Source organism: Lingula anatina, chromosome 6, assembly GCF_051362555.1.
Source record: "Lingula anatina isolate TDL-2025a chromosome 6, LinAna3.0, whole genome shotgun sequence".
NCBI lineage: Eukaryota > Metazoa > Brachiopoda > Lingulata > Lingulida > Lingulidae > Lingula > Lingula anatina.
The window spans coordinates 19,739,461-19,763,141 of NC_141772.1; the positions used below are offsets into that span (position 1 = coordinate 19,739,461).

The window sequence follows — 23,681 nt, forward strand, 5'->3', positions numbered from 1 at the left end:
CTTGGGTGTGTCTTGCAAAGTCATAACATTTGCCCTGCCCCCTACTACCAGTACTTCAAGAGTAGTAGTTGAAGTCTCCCCAAGACATCTTTTTACTGCAAATGCTGCTGATTTTGACAACTTGAAATTATGCCAGAGATTGAGAAGCTTCACCTTGAGGATGCATTCGAAGATAGCCCACAGGTAAATAGACGTTTCATTCGGTAATAATACAGGTCAATTAATCACAAGACACCAATTGCTTGCTTGTTCAGTGACAAGTCGTTGCCAATGTCATACGTGCAGTGTTGTATGGAATGTGGTGTTTAATTAATATTATTGGACTCCTTTTTCCCGTTGAAGGCAGTCAGAACTTAGATTGCTGTGACAGATTTATGAAGAGAAGGGAAAATCAGTTGAATAGAAAATTTGAAGAACTAAGATCGCATTCACAATGAGTTGAGCCAGGCTTTACAAATCCTGGGGACTAATTATGGCGGTCACACATGAAAGAAAAACCGCCTAATCTTTTAATAGTCTCTCCGCCTCTCACACGCCTCCCCACACGTCGTCCCTGCGGGGGGACAGTCATTAAATCTCTGCTCCATTGGGACGACACATGGGGAGGCGTGTGAGAGGCGGAGAGACTATTAAAAGATTAGGCCGGTTTTCTTTCATGTACGTCCGCCATATTTAGTCCCCAGGATTTGTAAAACCTGGCTCAACTCGTTGTGAATGCGATTTAAGTTGTACATGTATGTGTGCATTTTTGAGCTGATGAATGTCCCAGGTCTTTAGCTTGGAATTAAAAAGCAAATTTACCCAAACCGAAAAAAAATGCCCGAAGACCCCAGTTTGCTTTTTCATAAGTTACGGTTGTCCTGTTTCATTGTGTATGTGAGGTAAATCTCATATAATTAACCAGAGTATCACACCACAGAGTTCAAGCATGCACACAGACGGGTTACTCAGTACATGTACACATAGTTTTTCCTATGTGGCAGTTTTTCCTATGTGGCATTGCATGGTGCTACTCTGTTTATTTTTATAAAAACAACATCTCTAACTATAGCATGATCAGTGAAGGTACTTGTACATATTTAAAAAGAAAGAAAGAAAAAAAAACAATGGGAATGCTTGCTACTGAAAAAATACCAGTCTCCCCTAATGTGGACTCTGCAGTTAGTTCAGTTTATGCACTGTATGTGCAGAAAAGTAAATGTATGTTTCTCTTTTATGCTTCATGGCATCTTGTAAATGACCATTTCTGATGTTTACTCAAATCCTGAGTCATTATTTCCAATGTGCATTTTAGTAATGCCGAGTAAAAGTAGTTTTAGATTTTCTCTGAAAAGATCTGACAGCCTACTTTATACATGTAGTATTATTTATTTTTTTTTTGAGGAACATTTCTGTGTCATCTGTTCTTTTTCTTTTGATGAATTATATGATCAACTAATGTGATTTGACTTACTTGTACTTTTAAAATATTATTTACTCTAGTTAAATTGGTGTATGAAGAAGTATTATTACTTAGAAAATATATTTTTCTGAATGCTCCCTGCATCCCCTTGAGCTGACTGGAGAGAAGTCGGCTCTTTCACACAGAAACTTTAACTTTAAAGTCCATATTATGATATATCACTAAGGGCACAGTGCATTCTGACTGAGGGTTGCTAGTATTTTTTGACTAATACAGCTTTTATCATCTTGGCTACTGTATATTGTGGTATCACTAAGGGTTTGTACAGCTTTTTGACACTTTTATTATCCTGGCTAGACAGGAGTGAGTTAATCATTAAGCTGTGGAGGCACCCAGTGAATGTCCTGTGTTTGATAAACATATCTCTATGTATATGCAGTACTGAGTATATATGCTTCCACATCAAGGTCATATAATGTTCAATGTTATACAACATATCTGGTTGATCTCCTGCTTAATTATTCTATAATATGATTTATGATCTTTCCTATTGTTTTTCGAGCTTTGTTGAAAGTGATAGATTCTGAAACAGAAACTTCAGACTAGGTCTGGAGCTTGTTTGTACTTCTAAGATTGGTTCTAGCCAATTTTGACTTTCCTTGGTTACTCTCAAATAATTTTGATTACTATATGCATTTATAGATTTTGTCATAGTGTCAACATATATGACCTTGACTATAGACATATATGTTCTGGACCTAAAAGAACCTGTAGCAGGAATAGACCAGGTTTGCAGAATGAAAGAAGATTAACAAAAAGAAGATTACAACTCTACAAAATCAATCTGCTTGGCTTCACCACAGGTGTAGAAAATATGAACATATGACATAAGGCTTGATTTGGTGGTATAGTTATATTGTAAACTTATGGCAAAGATACTGATATGTATTTCCCTGCAAAAATTTGTCTCATTTAATGTTCACTTATGGTTCTCAATCTATTCTACCAGTAGAACATTTGGTGTATTTTTTTTACAGTTCTTATAATGTTCTGTAATGAATCTAACAGTTCCAGAACTGTTTTTGGGAAGTCCTTCAGAATGTCTTAGAGCAGATTAAGAACATTTTTCATCAAAAGAGAAAAACAGTTTGTATGTTCTAGGACAGACTGAGAACCGCACTGTAAGTGAGCGTTAAATGAGACAAATTTTCGCAGGGGTTTCTCAGTTTTCCACTTATCTTCCTTGTTATTCACTGCATGGCACTGAGTGCAGTGTGCATTAAAATTTTTACATTGTTAATGTTATGTTGGATTGTACTGTATGTTTCTTCTCAGCATTTCTTATTCATGATTATTAGCCTTTAGATTTTTGATGCCAAATGTCAATTTCCCTCAGCCTCTGCTGATAGTAAGGTGGTATGTGTTAAAGTTTTATAACTTGATATGTCTGATAAACAAGATCAGCTGGCTTTACAGTTTGTACCTGGTGTTAATGGATCTGTTTTGTCCTAAATCTATCCCACCTCCCTCAGGGGAGCATACAACCCAAGCAGAGGCATGTGTGGTGCTTGGAATTATATTTATAACAGCTACGGATTTTTGAGGAAAAAATAAAAAAGATGAGGATTTTTTGCGCTGTTTTATGATTATTTCAGCTTTTGGGACTTTGGAGTCACTTCCTATTCTGTGTTAATACAATTCCCAACCTTGTTTGGGTAAATGCACTTTACCAGAAATGAATAACTCCTTTATATTTATATAGTATTTATATTTACCACCACTGCCATGACCAGCTCCAAAAGAACTTAGGAGATCATGACACAGTTTCTGACTTTTAAATAAATGATTGATTTCTCTATCAGAATTATAGCACATTTTGATTTATTAATTATTCAAGTGGCCTGTATATCGTTTGTAAACTGCCAATCATTTAATTTTAAGCATCAAGTATATTTGGTACTAGCTAGTAGCCTTCGTTTATATGTGTATACAATAGAAAGGTTAACATTTGTTTTAAAGAACTTCTCATTATTAATAAATTTCACAAATCTATTGTACTAGACATTTTCCTGTCCCTTTTTGCAGAAGACAAAAATTGTAATAAAAAATATCTATAAGTAGCTACTAGTATACCTGTCATGTATCATTTTTGTACCATGATCCCAGCTACTATAGAGTCATGAAGTTTAGGGCTATATTACACCTAGACATTATATATATATATATATATATATATATATATATATATATATATAACATGCACTAGTAATGTTAAAGTTGCAATATTGGTAGTGTAATAGTTATGTTGTAGTTGTTGCATTGTTATTGTAACAGGTAATCTTATAGTTGCAGCTTGGTATTGTAACAGTTATGTAACAGTTAGAAGGGGAGAATTAAAATAGTACAGAAAAGCGATCCTTTTTCTTAAAATAGTGAACTCCTGTCATTGATATCATCCTTATTGTTATATAAATACCAGATGTGAATGATACATATGATTGTTTACGTAGCAGTCAAGATCTTTATCAGAATTTGTTTCACAGCCTAGAGACATATGTTTAGTAGCATTTTACCCTAGACATTTATTCCTCATTTTGTGTGTAAGCTGGGGACAGAGCTATAAATAGATCAGCAAACATATTGATTATCCCTGTTTATTTTCTGTCAGTCTTTGCAAGTGTATTAGGTGTGTTTTAATTTCATAATGTAAATATTAAGGTGTCTTTAACAACTGCATGCAATGTACACATTTTGTTTTCTGGTTTGACATACATGTAAGTAATATAAAAATAGACATCTTGTATCATGTGATTTGGTTTAGTGAGTCAGCCCGTTTATATATTGACTCAGTGTGATGTTTTTCTTTTTCTTCCTTTTTTTTTAAAGCTGACTTGACTTCAATTGAATTGAATGGCTCAAATAATCACATGATTTCTTGGGTTCAAAACATTGTGATTTATCCTTTCTTTGAGAAAAAAAAAAAAAAAAAAAAAAAAAAAAAAAAAAAAAATATATATATATATATATATATATATATATATATATATATATCAAAAAAAGAAAGACACTTATTGACCATGTTTGTGTATGTATAATATATCACCATAAAAAGCACAATGATTTTTTTTAATTTTAAGGATAATATCTTATTATTTCTTATAATATGAAACAAATGTATATATTATTTTCATGGTCTTTCAGACACGCAGTCTGTTGAATGTCTTTGAGCGTGATGCCAAGAGACTGAAGCGATATACTTCCAACTTACATGAGTGCTGTCAGAAGATTGTAAATGCACAGGTAATGTGACTGTTGTATCATTGCCATTGTAACATGTAATGTAACTGTTGCAACATTGGCTTTGTAATAGTTAGGGTAACTGTTCAGGGGTCGAAATGTTTAGAAAATCATACTTTCCCTACCGGGAAAGTGATTTTGTACATTACTTTCCCTGCAGGAAAGTAGCTTTCCCTTACAACAAAATCATGAAGACCGATTTCCCTGATATTAAATTAGTTTATTTTAATATGATGATGAATTATAAAGGAAATAACATATCTTTGAGAAATTAATGTTTATTGTTATGAAATAAACTAACATGGCATCCATATATAGTGTTTTTTATAACAACTGGGTATACGTATTTGTCAACATTAATGTGACTGAAATCTTAGTACCAAATACATATGCTGCATATGCAGTGCTGACTGGAAGGACCATTACAATGGCCAAGAGAGCACAAATATTAGGGTAAATGTCTTTAAGTACAGTCAGCATTTTACTTAAAAAGGTTACTATGTCCTCGCCCTTTTCATGAAGTTCCAGCATGGATTTTTTTAACTGAGGCCATTCAGCCTGGCACATGTTTGTTATAAAGCCAGAGTTATCCAGTGTCCTCCTTAAATGTTCTGAAAGCCTTTCAATTGTCTCATCTCCATACTCGTCACTGTCTATATTCTCCATGGGTCCATCTTTGGCAGCTAAAAAGTAAGTATTAATGGTAATTGATTGATTGAAATTTTATTGCAATTATATACAGTTACAGAGAAATTACTGGAAACTTGTTCACTAGAATGGTAATGTGAATACTTAACTATGAACTGAAGGCAGACTCTGGACATGTCAATTATCATATAATCATGGTCAAACCAATAAACAATTGGACTTATTTCTAGTGTGCACAATGATTAATTTCATTTGAAACTTGGGGCATTTTCTTAATAGTAGACAATTTTATACCACTTAGTAAAGAGGAAGTTGAAGAAGTGCAGTGAAATTTTGATGTTAAAAACACTCAATTTTCAGAAGTATAAAGGGAATAAAGATATTAGGTCCTTAATTATAAAGGCTAGAATAACCCATGGCATCTTTTAAAAGGTCATCAGTTTGGTAGGAGTTCAATGAAAACAAATTAATCACTAATCAAACAAGCTAAATAAGTCCAGGTGGAGCTCTTGAGCAGAGCCGAAAATTCGAGGGTAGGAAAAACTCGGTCTGTGAAAAGGGACGATTTGTTTTTCAGTACATCATGTCATCAGCAAAGAGAACGAGGTAGGGCAATTTTAATGTTTACTACGTAACAGAAAGGTAAAAACGTCTAGTTTATCATAAAATTTACAATTCGTTAGATATAAAACTTGTTAGGCGTTATTATTGTTTACGACGTACCTGCATCGTCGCCATGTGCACCTGCTTCACCTTCATTTCTTATCGTGTCTTGAAGTTAACATGTGTCTTGTTTAGCGAGTTTGCTTGTTTTTTTTCCTTGCTTTCGTCTTTGATTTTCCACTTGAGGAGCTCATGCTCAAAGAGATTCATTTTCTGACTATCAAACTCCGTCAAACTTGAGCCAGACTAAGCGCGCAACCTGAATCTTGCATCAGCTGATCGTGGATAAATGGCTGACTGATATTCGTTCCCCGTACTACGCTCTCTGGTTCCCGTTATTTGTGTAGGCTTGGACGATGCATTAACTTTGTTCACGCACATTAATTTGTTTCCGTGAGCTGCGTAGGTTTCTACCTCTCTATGTTATACATGCTAGCTACACAGCTTTATCCTTTCTATGTCAATCATTGTGTAAATGGTATAGGGAACGAGTCAGATACAGTGTATACCACTGTAAAGAAATGCCTCGAGACGATTTTGATTGACAACTCTCTTGAAATTCAAAAGGAGGCCCCGTAACAATTTCTAGCTAGTCACGTGCGTGCGTCCTTAGTTTCATAGTGAGTACTTACGTCTAGCTTACTTGCGTTGTGGAAAATAGTTAAATAATTAACGGCTTGTATCAGCACAACTTGGTGCCAGGAAATGAATTTCATTATAGGTAACAGTTCTTCGGGAAAGCGACCTCTAAGCGCGGTTTCCCGAAAGGTTTTTGCATTTCCCGGACATTTTCAATGATTTACCGGACGGGAAAGTAAGATATGGCTTAGATTTCCCGAGCTCGCAATAGCTTTCCCGCGGGAAAGCGGGAAAGCAACATTTCGACCCCTGCTGTTGTATTAAATACTGTTATAAGGTATACAACTGTTATAAGGCATGGAAAAGGTTATATAACCATTTCAAAATATTTTAATGGTAATGTATAAACTGTTGTGATATTGATATGAAAAATAAAGCATACTGGTTTTATATTTAAATAAAGATCTTCAGAAGTGTAAAAAATTAAAGAAATAAACAGTTTTATATCAGAGATTGTTATTATAAGTTTTTCCTGCAGTGATGAGTAACTTAAAATTGATGTCAGTGTCTCATTTTCTGCACAGATATTTGCATTTGGTTCAGTGATAAGTTTGACTTGTTACATAATTTTGTAAAATCTTTCAGAATGACTTGACATTGGGACTGCAGAACTTATCTCAGCATCTTCAAGCTTATTCCACCATGGTGAGTTGACCTCATTCTAATGTAAATTTAATTTATTATTGAGTTAAAGAGAAAATTGATAATAACTGTGAAGAATAATGATAATATTTTTTCTTTATCACATGTGTACTGTGTTTCAGATATAAAAGTTGCACATTCAAAATCAAATGTGTGATACATTTTTTTTTTCAGTTTTGAATATAGATTACGTTTTTTGCTAATGCTATTTTATGAAGAAATTTGGTGTCATAATATTTTTACAGCTGGATATTTTTACAGTCTCTTGTATTGAAATTAATAATAATAATAATAAGAAGAAGAATTGTCATTCTTATATATTAATACTAGTATATATGTCATCATTATTTTTAATATTTCAGTTCCTCAATAAATTGTTTTATTAATTATTTTCTTTTAGGAGTTTCCACTGGAAACAGAAGACAGTATACTTTCCTCCACACTGAAACAGTTTTCAGTACATGTGGAAGAGGTAAAGTATTTTCCATTATCAGTATTGAACTGCTCTCATCTTCTTTTATCAATTTTTTTAACTCTTATTTTTTCTAAGTTTTCTTAATAATATTTACGATATTCACGTTTTCCAGCTGTGTTCTATACAACAAATCCTTGCTGCTCAGTTATCAGATGGGATGATGTATCCATTGAATAAGTTTCTTCAGGCAGACATAGCAGGTAAAGTTGAATGATACATCAATTAAATTTAAAAAAGAGAGACAAACCAAAACAGCTTTTTCATTTGCAAATTTTAAAATTTTAAAAATTTCCACACATGAAATTGAAATGCTTGTCACTTTTGAACTTCATAAGCATTTGATTGTCGTGGATATATACCACACCAAGAACTAATACTACATGGGTCTGCTGGCTATGTGACACACCCTTTAACAAAACCAGGAAAAAGCTTGCTATTGAAAATTAGGATTGCGTTAAGTGTGCACGCATGTAGATTTGAAAATTGACGTTCAGATTGCTAAAGAATTGGTATCTAAGTTATCAATCTGAATTTAAAAAAAAGGTATGAGATATTATTTCTTTCATTTTCTTTTTTTCTTTTTAATTTCAGAAATTGCCACCATGTATGAGATGTATCAAATTGCGACTCATGGTGAGATTTTTTTGCTTTTTTTTTAAATATATTTTTCACATATTATTTTAACACAAGTACTGAGAATTTCTCAGTGAAAAATATATTTGAATATACAAATTAAAAAAAATGTACGATTTAATACTGAAGTTTTACTTTTGACTTTGATCTTGTTTTTATGTACTATACTCAGCCTGTTATTTCATATATGTTAAAAAGACAAACAAATTGCCCCATGTTTTTAACAAGAATTATACTTTATTAAGACATGGAGCAAGCAATGCTGAAACACATGAAGATAAGGAAGAAAGAAAGTGAGAAACTGAAGCAAGAGGCATGTGAGGAAGTCTACATTGCCAGAAAGAAGTTTCATCAGGTGATATTTCAAGGGACTCATTCCTGACAAATCAACTTTTCCAATAAACTTGTATTTTAATACAAAAATCCTTAAAAGTAAAATGGTACTCATTAATAGGAAGTTGAGAGTTTTAGCCAGCAGATATTTAAATGATATTTTGTCTTTCAGACAGGTTTTAAGTAGTTCAGCACTCAATGCAAATTTAATTAAAATGAATATACTATAAGTATACCCATAACGCAGGACATGTAAAATTGCTTATTTTAATAATCTTACAATAGAGATGAACCTATTCAACTTTTTTAAAACTGACACTGTTAATAACTGTTAAAAAAGTACATTTTTGAACAAAAGTGAATCTCTTTTTCCAGACAGCACTTCACTACTTCACAGCACTGAATGCAGTACAATACAAGAGGAAGACTGCACTATTGGATCCCTTTCTTGGGATGCTGCATGCTTATAGAGCATTCTTTCACATGGGGCAGGATAGGTTCAGTAAAGAGGACATCGATGATTTTGTATCGAATATTTCTGCTAGTGTACAAGGGTAAATTTGGGGCTGTTTTTTTCTCTTTATTTCTGTAAATTCTTTTAGAAGTTGAATGTTGTTTTATGATTTTAAAGCAATGTGTTTTAGTTGATTTTATGAGCAGCATTTCAGACTCGTTATTTCTTGTGTCAAAATGAATAACTGAGTCTGGTTTCAGTTTGATATTGTCAAATAAACATCATTGTTAATATCTACATGTATCTGTTTTATGTAAACTTGAACAATACGTTACATTGATTGTGTCTTCATCAATTTTGCAATCTGAGATGTTTTGCATTAGATTAAATTTTTTTTAAATATGTAATTGCTTACACTGTGTATATAAAAATCATTTTATTCCAGAGTTCATAAAGAATTAGCCCTAGAAACCCAGAAGACTATAGAACAGATGGACAAGCTGGAGGTAGAGACTAGTCCTCGTTACCATGTAGAGGTTCCTGCTGGTGAAGACTCCAGACCTGTGAACACAATGCTGGGCCAGAAGTCTGGCTATCTCTGCCTGAGGAGGTGAGGAGATATCACTGGTGGATATGGGATTTTGCTTTGAGGGGGGAGGGAATAATTGAACAATGGCACATGGATGGAACATTGCTAGGGATTATCTCACACCATATCCAAAAACAATGAAAGGATTACAATGTTTAGAGTTAACTCATTTTTGAGTTCTTAGTTTTTTTATTTTTGATAATTGGAGATGGAGACTGAAAAATTTCACCAAGAAAGATTAAAATAGAAATGTAGAACGTGTTTGGAGATGCTAATTGTCCTCACAGTTTTGGATAGGATTACCTTCGTGATTAGAGGTAAATTGTTGAAATTTCCAGAAAAAATAATTTTTAAGGTACTTAAAATTCTAACATATGTATACCTAAAATCTGTTTATTTTGATAGTCCATTTCACTTTTTTTTTTGCCTCTGACTCTTATTATTTCAGTAAGCAGAATATGTTGGCTTCTTCCAAATGGGATGCACATTATTTTTTCACACAAGGAGGTAATTTGATGTCCCAAAACAGAAATGAGGTAAGTAAACTAAATGTATGAAACTTTGTTTACTTTGTTTGTTGAACTGATATTTACAATTAAAAAGATATTATTCAATAATGATATCATCTTATTGGCTATTTCAACTCATCAAATATGAGGAAGAGAGTAATGCTTACAATTTCTAATGACATGATTGCTTCTTTATCAAACATTCACTGCAAAGGCTATTTAAAGTGAATAGTAAATGTCCATTGCTTTTTATGTGCCCCAGCACATCCTGGCCTAAATGTACAGTTTGGCAAATATATACTTTAAGATATGCACAATGAGGTAACACTAAACCACAGTTATGAGAAATTATAAATATAAAGTTTCATTATAAATGAGGTTTAATATTTGAATATGATATATAATTTGTTGATATGGTTTCCCCCCAGCTTGCAGGCAGTCTGGTGTGTGACTTAAATGAGGAGGGACTACATGTGGAGTCTACTGAATCTGATGACAGAAGATATGTGTTTCAAGTTGTTGCACCAGCTAGCAAAAAGTGTGTTTTTTTATTAAAAAAGAAAAATGTCAAAAAAATTGTTTGAGTTAAACTGAGATTGAGAGAAAGTATATACTAGTACATACATGTATTGTGTTTATGGAATTTGATGCATGTACTAGTATTATATTTGTCTATTTATTATAGAAAAATTAATTATGATAATAATGAAATGATGAAAAAGTGTTATACACATGTACAGTGAACACACTCTTATGGCAGGGTGACAGAAATCTTTCTTTTTCCAAAATTTTTATTTCTTTTCCTTCTAAATACATGTTTTATTTGTTTGTTTTTTTAATGCCCAATCTGTAATGCCATGCGTACTGATTTACAATTCCTTTGTGTTTAGGACAATAATTCTTCAAGCAGAGAATGAAGTGGAAAAAGAAGAGGTGAATAAACGTGTAGATAACATGACATTGTGTACATACATACAAGTTCACGCACACACACACGCACACACACACACACACACACACACACACACACACTTGTGTATGGAGTAAATACATATGTGCACACACATTCACACCAAAGAGAGTGACATCTAGTTTCTGCAATTTGCAAGAAAATTAAGTCAAAACTGGGTTTTGCCTTCTGTGCTATATATTATTTTATTGCCAAGTGCAGATTACGTAAATAATTTAGCAATCATTTTAATCAATTAATCAATTATTAGTTTATGAATTAATTTTTTGGCCATTCTAGTGGATACAGACCATAAAGAATATTGCTAAGGAAGGTGGATATGTGAAAGAAAGGGATCCTTCTGAAACAAATAAAAAGGTAGGCAAGACAGTTCAAGTATGTACTATATCCCCTTTTTAATGAAAGCCTTAATTATACTTTGGTTATGTGTTGTACATGTAAGCACATTTTTCTTTAATCTTTATATATGTATACCCAGTGTGTATATTTTTGAAAGTTTTTTTAAACACATTTGCAAAAGGGATTTGAATATTGTTAAAAAAACTTTAAAATTCATAAGTGATCATTATAGGCATTTGGTGTGAAGTTTGCTTTAAGTTACAACATTTCATACAAACAAATGATCATTGCCTTTTGACATAATATTTATTTTTTCAGGAGCGGGCTGAAAGCAAAAGCAGAAGTAGGTCGGCCAGTTCAGATAGTGGCGCTGCCAAGCAGCAGTCTTCCTCATCAGGGTGGGTCATTGTTGAAAAAGTTCAGGGTGCTACCAGGTATTCCAAGAGAAACATGTACTTTGTTTAGAGAGGTCTTTTGTTATTGCTTCTTTAAAAATTTTTGTGATGATTTTATTTTATTTTTCAGACATTTTTTACTGACATTTTACACTAGTATACTGTAGATCTGTTGATGATTATTTCTTTTAAATTAATTCATTTTAAATAATTGTGTTTTAGCTGTACTGTATAAGTAGTTCCTGTTCTTAGATTTCTTTGATTGGTCTCTTACAATGTAGATTGTCTATATAGCTATATAATTTTGATAATATTAAGCCTAGTTAGCTTTAGTCAGCAGTGCTTTTTCCTGTTATAAACTGCTATATACTCAGTAGCTATATAGTTTTGATAATACTATACCCAGTTAGCTTTATAGTCAGCAGTGCTTTTTCCTATTATAAACTGCTAATTAAAAATTAGTTATTGCTTATCACAATAATTAATAAAATAATATATTGTTTGTTTACAGTGATGGTAACTATGATCTTTATCATACTAATATTTAATGACTCATATTGAATGACTTGCATGCCCTATCCTTATAATTATACTGTCATGTTTCATTTGTTTTTGTGATTCATCTTTTTGTTAGTCTGAGTAGCTATAACATAAGATATTATTTCGTGTAGAGATACCACACCGCCAGCCACTAAGATAGCACCCTCTGGTGACCTCGTGCTGAACACGCCCATACAGTTTGACCTTGCTTCACCCACAGATGAGGTCAAGGACATTGGGGTCAAAGAAGGGCCTCAAAAGTAAATAACTTTCACCTTTTACATAATTTTTATGGGAATTTGGCAAAAAAAATTCTGATAACATCATGGTATTCTTATATTAAGTAACTTTCACTATTATACAATAAATAGAGTTGAGATTCTGTTTTGAGCTTGTGCATTATACTGTACATGTTGTTAAAATTTCCAGATCAATTTTTTGGCTATTTAAAGATCAAATGCACGATGTTTGCCTTAAGTTTCTTGCTGTTTTGAGACCATTCACATATTCCAATTTCTATAGGAGGATTAACCCTTTTGACCAGACGTCCTTGCAGATGGTGGCAGATGACCATGGGGCAGGTGCTGCCTTCTCACAGAGTTTTCTAGTCAGATTTCTTGGTTCCATGGAGGTTAAGACAGATAGAGGTATATATATTTAATTAATTGATTAATTTAAAGTTATAAATAAGTTGACTGACAATTAATTATAAGTTGTGTTTTTGATGAGGTTTTTACATTTGGGAAGTGAAACTTAATTTTACTTAATTAAATTATTATGTATTGATATGTTATATTATTAAAGATTACTTCTTTGTATAAATGCAGTTGTACTTTTTGCATGTGCATGTGTGTGTGTGTACATGTGCCTTTGCATTACATGTATGTCCATTTGTGTTCATACATTGAAAAACAAATACATAAACAACATTAGAAAATTTGTAATAAGTTCCATAAATCTCCAGGTGAACAGCTGATTTATGAAACCATGCGTCAGATCATGGCGGCCAGAGCCATTCACAACATCTTCCGCATGGCAGAGTCTCACCTTGTGGTATCCAGTAATGAAATGAAGTAAGCCTCTATTTATGTTGTATTTGTAGTTGTAACTTTTATCTAGCAGCCTGTCTTTATTTAACAATATTTTAGGAAATAAGTTGTAATTTTATGTTTTTTTCATGTATATCCGTGTTTTTGACAGGATGTACTAGTAGTATTATAAGGTAAGGAAAATGTAGCATGCTTAAATGAGCTCATAATGATTTTGTTCAAGCTTATTTATAGAGATATGATAGTGAGAAACTTGAAACACATATTGATAAAAAACTCTACTGTGATTTATTAAATGAGAAGAAATGCATGAAGCATAAGTAAATATGTGTATTTATATTTTCAGGAATGAACCCCTGACTGTACACAGTAGAAAATATTATAAAGATAATTGGCACAGATACCCATAGTTTTTTTAAATTACTGCTTCAGTAGTGCATTTAATTACAATAAAGAGACTTTTTCTAATACTTTTATGTAGTATTATGAATTGAAATTTTCTTCTAGACTGCTAGACCCAAGCAGTGGCAGTCCCAGGCTGAAGTTTAGCCTTATGGACGTGTCTTTCTGGGCTGCACATCAGGACAATAAAAGGTGAGGCTGAGATATGAGCTTTGAGTACCCAGGAATGGGATCAATTTTGATCATAAATGAGAACTCTTTTCAAGTTTAAGGTTTGATCCATTAATACATTAATCCGGTAATCCATTAATCAGGCATTTTAAGTTTGATGTGACAGTCATAGCTAACATTTATCAATAATTCAAGGATTTTTTTAGTTTAAATTTATATTAACAAAAAAAAAAAAAAAAAAAAAAAAATATATATATATATATATATATATATATATATATATATATATATTTCATGTAAGAATTACAACCTGTTATAATTGTACCACCAGCGTTAGCGCTGGCGGTACACATGGTTTCGGTCTCGTCCGGATCGTTCCGCCGGCTCCGCCGGACGGCTACCGTTACCGCTTCTCCTCCTAGACGGTAAGGCCCCCCATACCCATCTCATGGATTTAGGTCACCTATAATCTCAACTCGTTCCACGTAAAATTTGGGCTGTGTCGGTATTGGGGTCTGGGTGTGGCACTCATTGCAATGCACCCTTGTCTAAAAATGGCAAAATTAAATGCTAATTATCTACCCTACGGAAGGAGTTATGGGAAAAATTTCTATAGACGGCTTTCCAAAAGTCATATGTGTAGATTTCAAATATACCCTTGGATTTGACCTTTGACCTTTACTTCAAGGTCAAATGGGCCAAAATTTTCAAAAAAATGAAATTTTTTACGAAAAAAAATTTTTTTGCCCTGTTATTCAGACACCACACAGACTTAACCAATAATATTATTGGAAAGTGTTACCCTTCAGGTCATCTTTCATCTCCATGAATTTGGGGTCAATCGGTGCATTTTCACGGGAGTAGCGGCCATAAGATACCGAAACTGAAAACTGTCTCTAATTCGGGAACCGTTAATGCTAGAGACCCATTCTTTTTTGCATTTTGTAGAGCATGTAAAGCCCAACACTGGAGGTGGTCTCGGTTTTTTTGTATTCCATACGGTTTTCGAGTTACGCTGTATCAAAAAGTACATATTGGTGGTAAAAGCAAAATGTGCAGTACGGTAATGGATAATAAATTTTGAACTCTGGAAAAATAAAACATTAGGCTTGGCAAAGCAGACAACTTGTGTTCAAAAATGACATTATTTCATCAAATTTGAACTTCTGAAACTTCAGAGCACCTCTTATTTCAAGAATTTTGACCAAAATGACATTTTCTTTATTTTAATTAATTTTTTCTGTACGAAATTTAAGGCACATTATGGTAACTCCAAAATTATAACATTTAGTCCCTTATATCTCCAAAACTGGCAGAGATAGGTCCATAGTTACTATTGAAGTTGAATAGGAAGTCATATACTGGCAATCTATATGTGACCTTAAAATTGACCTTTGACCTACTTTTCACCATGAACTGAACTTTGCAAATTTTTCTGCCCTTTTATCTCCAAAACTGGCAGAGATAGGTCCATAGTTACTATTGAAGTTGAATAGGAAGTCATATACTGGCAATCTATATGTGACCTTAAAATTGACCTTTGACCTACTTTTCACCATGAACTGAACTTTGCAAATTTTTCTTCCATTTTATCGCCAAAACTGGCAGAGATAGGTCCATAGTTACTATTGAACTTGAATAGGAAGTCATATACTGGCAATCTAAATGTGACCTTAAAATTGACCTTTGACCTACTTTTCACCATGAACTGAACATTGCAAATTTTGCTTCCCTTTTATCTCCAAAACTGGCAGAGATAGGTCCGTAGTTTCTATTGGACTTGAATAGGAAGTCATATACTGGCAATCTTACTGTGACCTTGAAATTGACCTTTGACCTACTTTTCACCACATTCAGACACCACACAGACTTAACCAATAATATTATTGGAAAGTGTTACCCTTCAGGTCATCTTTCATCTCCATGAATTTGGGGTCAATCGGTGCATTTTCACGGGAGTAGCGGCCATAAGATACCGAAACTGAAAACTGTCTCTAATTCGGGAACCGTTAATGCTAGAGACCCATTCTTTTTTGCATTTTGTAGAGCATGTAAAGCCCAATACTGGAGGTGGTCTCGGTTTTTTTGTATTCCATACGGTTTTCGAGTTACGCTGTATCAAAAAGTACATATTGGTGATAAAAGCAAAATGTGCAGTACGGTAATGGATAATAAATTTTGAACTCTGGAAAAATAAAACATTAGGCTTGGCAAAGCAGACAACTTGTGTTCAAAAATGACATTATTTCATCAAATTTGAACTTCTGAAACTTCAGAGCACCTCTTATTTCAAGAATTTTGACCAAAATGACATTTTCTTTATTTTAATTAATTTTTTCTGTACGAAATTTAAGGCACATTATGGTAACTCCAAAATTATAACATTTAGTCCCTTATATCTCCAAAACTGGCAGAGATAGGTCCATAGTTACTATTGAAGTTGAATAGGAAGTCATATACTGGCAATCTATATGTGACCTTAAAATTGACCTTTGACCTACTTTTCACCATGAACTGAACTTTGCAAATTTTTCTTCCCTTTTATCTCCAAAACTGGCAGAGATAGGTCCATAGTTACTATTGAACTTGAATAGGAAGTCATATACTGGCAATCTATATGTGACCTTAAAATTGACCTTTGACCTACTTTTCACCATGAACTGAACTTTGCAAATTTTTCTTCCATTTTATCGCCAAAACTGGCAGAGATAGGTCCATAGTTACTATTGAACTTGAATAGGAAGTCATATACTGGCAATCTATATGTGACCTTAAAATTGACCTTTGACCTACTTTTCACCATGAACTGAACTTTGCAAATTTTTCTTCCCTTTTATCTCCAAAACTGTCAGAGATAGGTCCATAGTTACTATTGAACTTGAATAGGAAGTCATATACTGGCAATCTAAATGTGACCTTAAAATTGACCTTTGACCTACTTTTCACCATGAACTGAGCTTTGCAAATTTTGCTTTCCTTTTTTCTCCAAAACTGGCTGAGATAGGTCCGTAGTTACTATTGAACTTGAATAGGAAGTCATATACTGGCAATCTAAATGTGACCTTTAAATTGACCTTTGACCTACTTTTCACCATGAACTGAACTTTGCAAATTTTGCTTCCGTTTTATCTCCAAAACTGGCAGAGATAGGTCCATAGTTACTATTGAACTTGAATAGGAAGTCATATACTGGCAATCTAAATGTGACCTTAAAATTGACCTTTGACCTACTTTTCACCATGAACTGAACTTTGCAAATTTTGCTTCCCTTTTATCTCCAAAACTGGCAGAGATAGGTCCATAGTTACTATTGAACTTGAATAGGAAGTCATATACTGGCAATATAAATGTGACCTTAAAATTGACCTTTGACCTACTTTTCACCATGAACTGAACTTTGCATGTAAAGCCCAATACTGGAGGTGGTCTCGGTTTTTTTGTATTCCATACGGTTTTCGAGTTACGCTGTATCAAAAAGTACATATTGGTGGTAAAAGCAAAATGTGCAGTACGGTAATGGATAATAAATTTTGAACTCTGGAAAAATAAAACATAAGGCTTGGCAAAGCAGACAACTTGTGTTCAAAAATGACATTATTTCATCAAACTTGAACTTCTGAAACTTCAGAGCACCTCCTATTTCAAGAATTTTGACCAAAATGACATTTTCTTTATTTTAATTAATTTTTTCTGTACGAAATTTAAGGCACATTATGGTAACTCCAAAATTATAACATTTAGTCCCTTATATCTCCAAAACTGGCAGAGATAGGTCCATAGTTACTATTGAACTTGAATAGGAAGTCATATACTGGCAATATAAATGTGACCTTAAAATTGACCTTTGACCTACTTTTCACCATGAACTGAACTTTGCAAATTTTGCTTTCCTTTTATCTCCAAAACTGGCAGAGATAGGTCCATAGTTACTATTGAACTTGAATAGGAAGTCATATACTGGCAATATAAATGTGACCTTAAAATTGACCTTTGACCTACTTTTCACCATGAACTGAACTTTGCAAATTTTGCTTCCCTTTTGTCATATACTGGCAATCTAAATGTGACCTTAAAATTGACCTTTGACCTACTTTTCACCATGAACTGAACATTGCAAATTTTGCTTCCCTTTTATCTCCAAAACTGGCAGAGATAGGTCCGTAGTTTCTATTGGACTTGAATAGGAAGTCATATACTGGCAATCTTACTGTGACCTTGAAATTGACCTTTGACCTACTTTTCACCATGAACTGAACTTTGCAAATTTTGGTTTCCTTTTATCTCCAAAACTGGCTGAGATAGGTCCGTAGTTACTATTGGACTTGAATAGGAAGTCATATACTGGCAATCTATATGTGACCTTCAAATTGACCTTTGACCTACTTATAATCATGAACTGAACTCTGCTAATTTCTTTCTCTTTTAACTCCAAACCTGGCAGAGATAGGTCCATAGTTACTATTGAAGTTGAATAGGAAGTCATATACTGGCAATTTACTGCGACCTTGAAATTGACCTTTGACCTACCTTACGATGAACTTAACTTTGATTGTACCATTTTAAGTTATATATATTTTTTTGCGTATTTTGAAAATTCTTGTTGATTGCATTTTTATAGCTTGTCAAGCATAAGACTGGTGGCTGTGTCCCTTATTTTGTGTATGTGGGGGTCTATACGAATGCGCTTGCTCCAGCTGGTGGTACAATATTCGGAGGCGGTATCGCCTCTCTGATCCTCTAGTTAGTTTTTTATCTTTATAGTTTTTATACCATGAAATATTAAAAGTTGTGAGAGTTGGTCAAAATAATAAATGCAAACATACTGAACTATAACATCTGAACAACGGTAATTTTCAGAAGGAGAAATTTGAATAAAGATTGATATTTATCTGTCAGCATTCCACGCATGAAGTGACTTTATTTTGAATTCCAGGTTATTTGCATTCATCACCCGAAACCGAGGCACAACAGGGACACCCCCTTCATTTACTTGCCATGTATTTGAGTGTGATCTCTCTGGAGAAGAGGTAAGACCTCTCCTGAAATCATGTGTACAATATGGATTTTCTTTTTAAATATGAATAAATGAAATATATTAATGCAATTATGCTATTAGATCTTCATATAATGTACCAAAATTTTTGTTTTCTTGGAAGTTTCAACACTTTAATCCAAATCACCAAGGCATACCATATCCAATCCTTTGTTTTTCTCAGTTGTAGAAAGAATGGGTCTCGATAACTCAGTAGCATGTAATATTTCTTATCATGTGATAAAACCAAACATGGGTCTTTTTTCTCTTTCTTTTGCAGATCTGCCAGGCCATTACCACGGCAACTAAAATGGCTTTTCAGGCTGTGATGGTAAGCTTCAGTATATGGTCATCCTGAGAAGCGTGCTTTTTAATTAAATATTATCTTGTGAAAGTATAAACTGATTTGTTGCCTTGATCAGTAAATATTGGATTTGATGCTCTTGGACACACCACCTGATATGACCAAAATTACTGAAAATTTACTCTTTTTCCTTAATTTCTATGGTATACCCCATATAAAACTGTTGAGAATATTAATATCTATAAACCTGTTTGTGAGTTCAGAGTTTTTTTGAATTTTACACTAAGAGTGGATATCAGTAGTTGTCATCACCATTTTGAGATTAGTGCAACATTATTCAGAATAGATTGTAGAAATGAAACTAAATTAATGTATTTTAGGAGAAGAGAGCAGCAGAAAAGGAACAAGCACAACGGGCAAGAGAAATGGTAAGTGAAGAAAACATTAGGCATGGGCGTGCATGCACACACGCACACACACACACACACACACCAGATTTTGAAATGAGTTCATCTTGATATAAAGTTGAGATTAAATGAAATGTCTATTTTCTCCATCAAAATATATTTTTTTGAAATTTTATACATTGTAATTTTTTGCCTGCATAAAATTTCTTCTGCTATTGCCTGTAATATTCATGAATAGAGAAATATTAAACATTGTATTACAATGTAGACGTGAATGCTCTCTTTTATCTTATTATGACACTAAATGGGTTTATCAAAGTATCATTGATACCAGTAAACAAACTTTTGAAAAAATGAGAGAAAAATGGCATCACAAAAGAAGCACAAGAAAGCTGTATGGTAAACGAAAAAGGAAAAAAATACAAGTGAACCAGTTTTGCTGATCTTGTTAAGTTAAACCTTTTTAAAAATTTGGTAGTGTGAAATAGACAGATATCTGTAAGTATCTTAGACACTTGTTGAGATATGTCCGATTGACGGAAAAGTTATGTTGCCACTGGACCATTTCAGGAATCTGTAGAAACTCTGGAAGAGTTTCAGAACCAGTGACGGGAGGTAGGATATCTGATAGTTTTACTTCTGTCACAGATGGATCTGCTGTTTGTTTGTTTGTTTGTTTCCTCTGTCTGCATTAACAAAAATATCTCTTATTCATCACCACAGTCCAGCAAGATCTTAACCACTACTAACTTAACCTTGACCTGAAACAAGCCAAATACGTAATGCTGAAGCCTATTTCACAAAACATCTCAAGGTTTTGGGCTTTGTTAAGACTGCGAAACTTGAGCTGACTTTGATTACTTGATTTGGTGGTGTTTTACAAACGATTGGCCTATGCTGAACATGTCTGTGACAGTCACACTCAAAAGTCACTGCTTAGGGAAAAAATCATAACCAAGACAATTTGCATTTGGGACACAGATTTGACTTAAGTCAATAGGGTTTTGAGTTGGTGTGAAAGGCCTCTTAGTCAGCTAAAACTGTAAGCAGTGTTTGCAGGTATTGCAGTCCATTTTCAACTAAAGTAATTTTGTAAAACGGGCCCCTGCTTGGTTATGAAGTAGCAATAAAGTCACAAGTCGAGGCTTAAACTGAGGCATTTGATGAGATCAGTAATAAAATTTATTTTTGGTCTGACTAAGTATACTGTATATGTTCTCCTGTGAACAGGGCCTAACATTTTAATATTCTAATAATTTTTTGCATGTATTTCATATCCAAGGGACTTACAATATCATTTCTTAATTGTTGTGTTTTGCATTAACCATTAACCAAGCTGTTGCTTCATTATAAAGATTGAAATATTTGTAGTCTAATCTTTATTACAAATATAGCAGCTTGCATTTTATATTGTTCAATTTTTTATCAAACAGGTCAGTAGGTTTCATTTTCTTCTCCATCTGCATCTGTGTCGACTCGGTCCATTTCTCTGGCAGGCTCTATTAGCCCAGACATCAAGCTTGTTTAATATGTCATTGTACAACTTGCAGTGATTTTCTCTTAGTTACCAGTAGTTGTACATTAGTACTAATTTGAAAATAATACTGTACTGTGGCAATATGAACACTTTAACTATAGTTTTTTTTTAAATGTTGTAGTGCCTGCAAGATAAAACTGCATGCTCAGAGCTATAGAATAGTTTTATGAATGCCATGTTATTACAGCACTTTCATATACAAAATACTAACTACATGTTCATAATGTTGTTTTGAATACTTTCGTTTGTTTTTAAAAAGCTCAGACCATCAATTTTGCTTGCTTTTCAGTTACATTTATTTGTCTTTCTGCTGCAGTATTGTGCTTTTATATATATTTTTTAGCTTTTTATTCACGTTAAGCAGAAGTCTTCAAACTGAAGATACTTAATTTTTTAATCCTAATTATTTTTAATTTAAAGGAATTTTGATGTGGCTTTGCCCTTTAAATTTTAAATTTAAAGGGAAGATTTTGACCTGTTAGCAGTGGACTAAAACTGTATTGCATTAATTTTTAATTTTAATGTTTTCAGAAAATCCTCATGGCCAATATACAAATATTGGATGATGTGGTGGAATCAGAGGAGTCACAAAGTGAAAACAGTCTGCAGCAACAAGCATCCAAACAACAACAACAACCAAAACAAAAACAACAAGGACATACCAAAACAAAACAAAACCAAAGTCACAAGAACTCGGGCGATGAAACTGTACTTGAATGTGATTCTAGCGTGACTGCCAGACAGACTCCAACTGACCAATTGAGCTGTGATGGGACTCCCAGTATTTTACTGAGCGTAACAGATGAAGATGAAGATGAAGAGTCAGAGGCTTGAGTCAGGCTTGATACTCGCCCTTTGAATTGTGGTGGATGCCGAGTTTACTTAAATTATTAACCGAATTCATGCTGCAGCAAATTATGTCCAATACTAATCTCTCTTCCCATTGCTTATGATTTGAAGTTCTTCTTTACATTGCCAGAGTTTGAGGAACTGAGCTTTTTGTACACAACCCTTTGACAAAAGTTATGCTTATATAGGCTTCAGGCTTTAAAAAGGCTTGTTAAAGAAAAACAGTTATCTATATTTCAGCTCATGTAAAATATAGCATCCTGAGCAGTATTGTTGTCCTTATGGATGCAATTTTAAGGTGATGAAAAATAAAAAACATAATGATAAAATTAACCCTGTTTTGATGGTGACAAAAATTATGCTTTAATTGCAGGCTTAAGTCTTTAAAAGGCTTGTTTTAGAGAAACATCTGCCATATTTCAGCGTATGTAAATTATGTTGTTTGGAGCAGTATTGTGTTCCTAATGGATGCAATTTTAGGACGATAAAAAATTACACATATAATGATAAAATTAAGCTTGTTTTGATGGTAAGGCTGGGAAGATATTTGCCTTTAAGACTTTTTAGAACAGATATTAATAGTGTGTAGAGGAACGTAATCCTATAAGGTAATCCCCACAGGATATCATTGTGTAGACCAGGGTTTTCTTCACCTCAGTTCTTTTATAAAAAGTTTCAGCTTTTTGAATATTGTTTTTTGAAATTTCAAGATGTTCCATTTTCATTTTCAGATTTGAATGTTACTTAATTCTTACTTGCCATGTATTTATTGGATTCAAAGCAAAGAAAGTTTGAATGTTTAAATGTGGTAATCTTGCAATAAAAGGAAGAAAGAAGAAACTAAATGATGAGTGCAACTCATTTAGCAGGCTAAAAGTAAAAAAAAAATTTGTGAATGTTATGGTGATAAAATTATGGTGTTGTAATACATATTGTTAGGAAAATTTGAATTTGGGTGTCATTTTTGTCTTTTTGGAAATATTTCAATATACAACACTTAATTGCATGTAACGTGTAAATATGTTGTTTTATGACACTGCAGGAAAAGTGTCTTTCAGAATTTATTTTTTGTTAAACTCCCTTGTATTTACTTGTGTTAATTATATGCCTGTATTTTTTTCCAACTTCACAGTTACTTACCCTGAGCTTCTTATACAAAGCATGACATCTTCATTTTCAGACCTCCATATATATACATGCATGCTTATCAGTGAGGCTATGAAGGGGGGCTCAAACGAACTGCCCTTTTTTCAGAGTAAGAATTGATCTAGGTACACAAGGTTTCATGGTTAAAAGTCCACTAAAAAAAATTACCCCCCCCCCCCCCCCCCCCACAACTATGAAATTGCTGGCTTGAGTTTTCTGAAGCTTACGCAGTTGTGCAGATTTCCTGGTTCTGTAG

The 23,681-nt window shown here is 33.4% G+C and overlaps 1 protein-coding gene and 1 long non-coding RNA gene across 6 annotated transcripts; one reads left to right on the plus strand and one right to left on the minus strand.

The window, feature by feature from the left end:
* LOC106159168 (DCC-interacting protein 13-alpha) lies at nt 1–22,967 on the plus strand. Of its 5 annotated transcripts, XM_087014651.1 has the most exons (23): nt 2–183; nt 4,604–4,702; nt 7,235–7,294; nt 7,692–7,763; nt 7,879–7,966; nt 8,358–8,399; nt 8,645–8,754; nt 9,108–9,286; nt 9,632–9,796; nt 10,224–10,311; nt 10,713–10,822; nt 11,175–11,217; nt 11,534–11,629; nt 11,912–12,027; nt 12,660–12,788; nt 13,051–13,175; nt 13,493–13,601; nt 14,085–14,171; nt 19,084–19,177; nt 19,463–19,513; nt 19,867–19,914; nt 20,464–20,508; nt 21,962–22,130. In XM_087014651.1, exons 1-22 carry the CDS (start codon nt 130–132, stop codon nt 20,500–20,502), a joined length of 2,004 nt encoding a protein of 667 aa, XP_086870777.1. In that variant the 5' UTR covers nt 2–129; the 3' UTR covers nt 20,503–20,508; nt 21,962–22,130. The 5 variants fall into 5 exon arrangements, with proteins under 5 accessions (XP_086870773.1, XP_086870775.1, XP_086870774.1 ...); XM_087014647.1 differs by lacking the exon at nt 20,464–20,508 and having other exon boundaries at nt 1–183; nt 21,962–22,967; XM_087014649.1 differs by lacking the exon at nt 20,464–20,508 and having other exon boundaries at nt 1–183; nt 11,912–11,991; nt 21,962–22,967.
* LOC147761322 (uncharacterized) lies at nt 4,962–6,895 on the minus strand. Its single transcript, XR_015334940.1, has 2 exons — nt 6,071–6,895; nt 4,962–5,382 (listed from the first exon to the last, which is right to left on the minus strand). It is a non-coding gene; the product is annotated as an uncharacterized LOC147761322 (long non-coding RNA).
* Nucleotides 22,968–23,681: the final 714 nt, after the last annotated feature.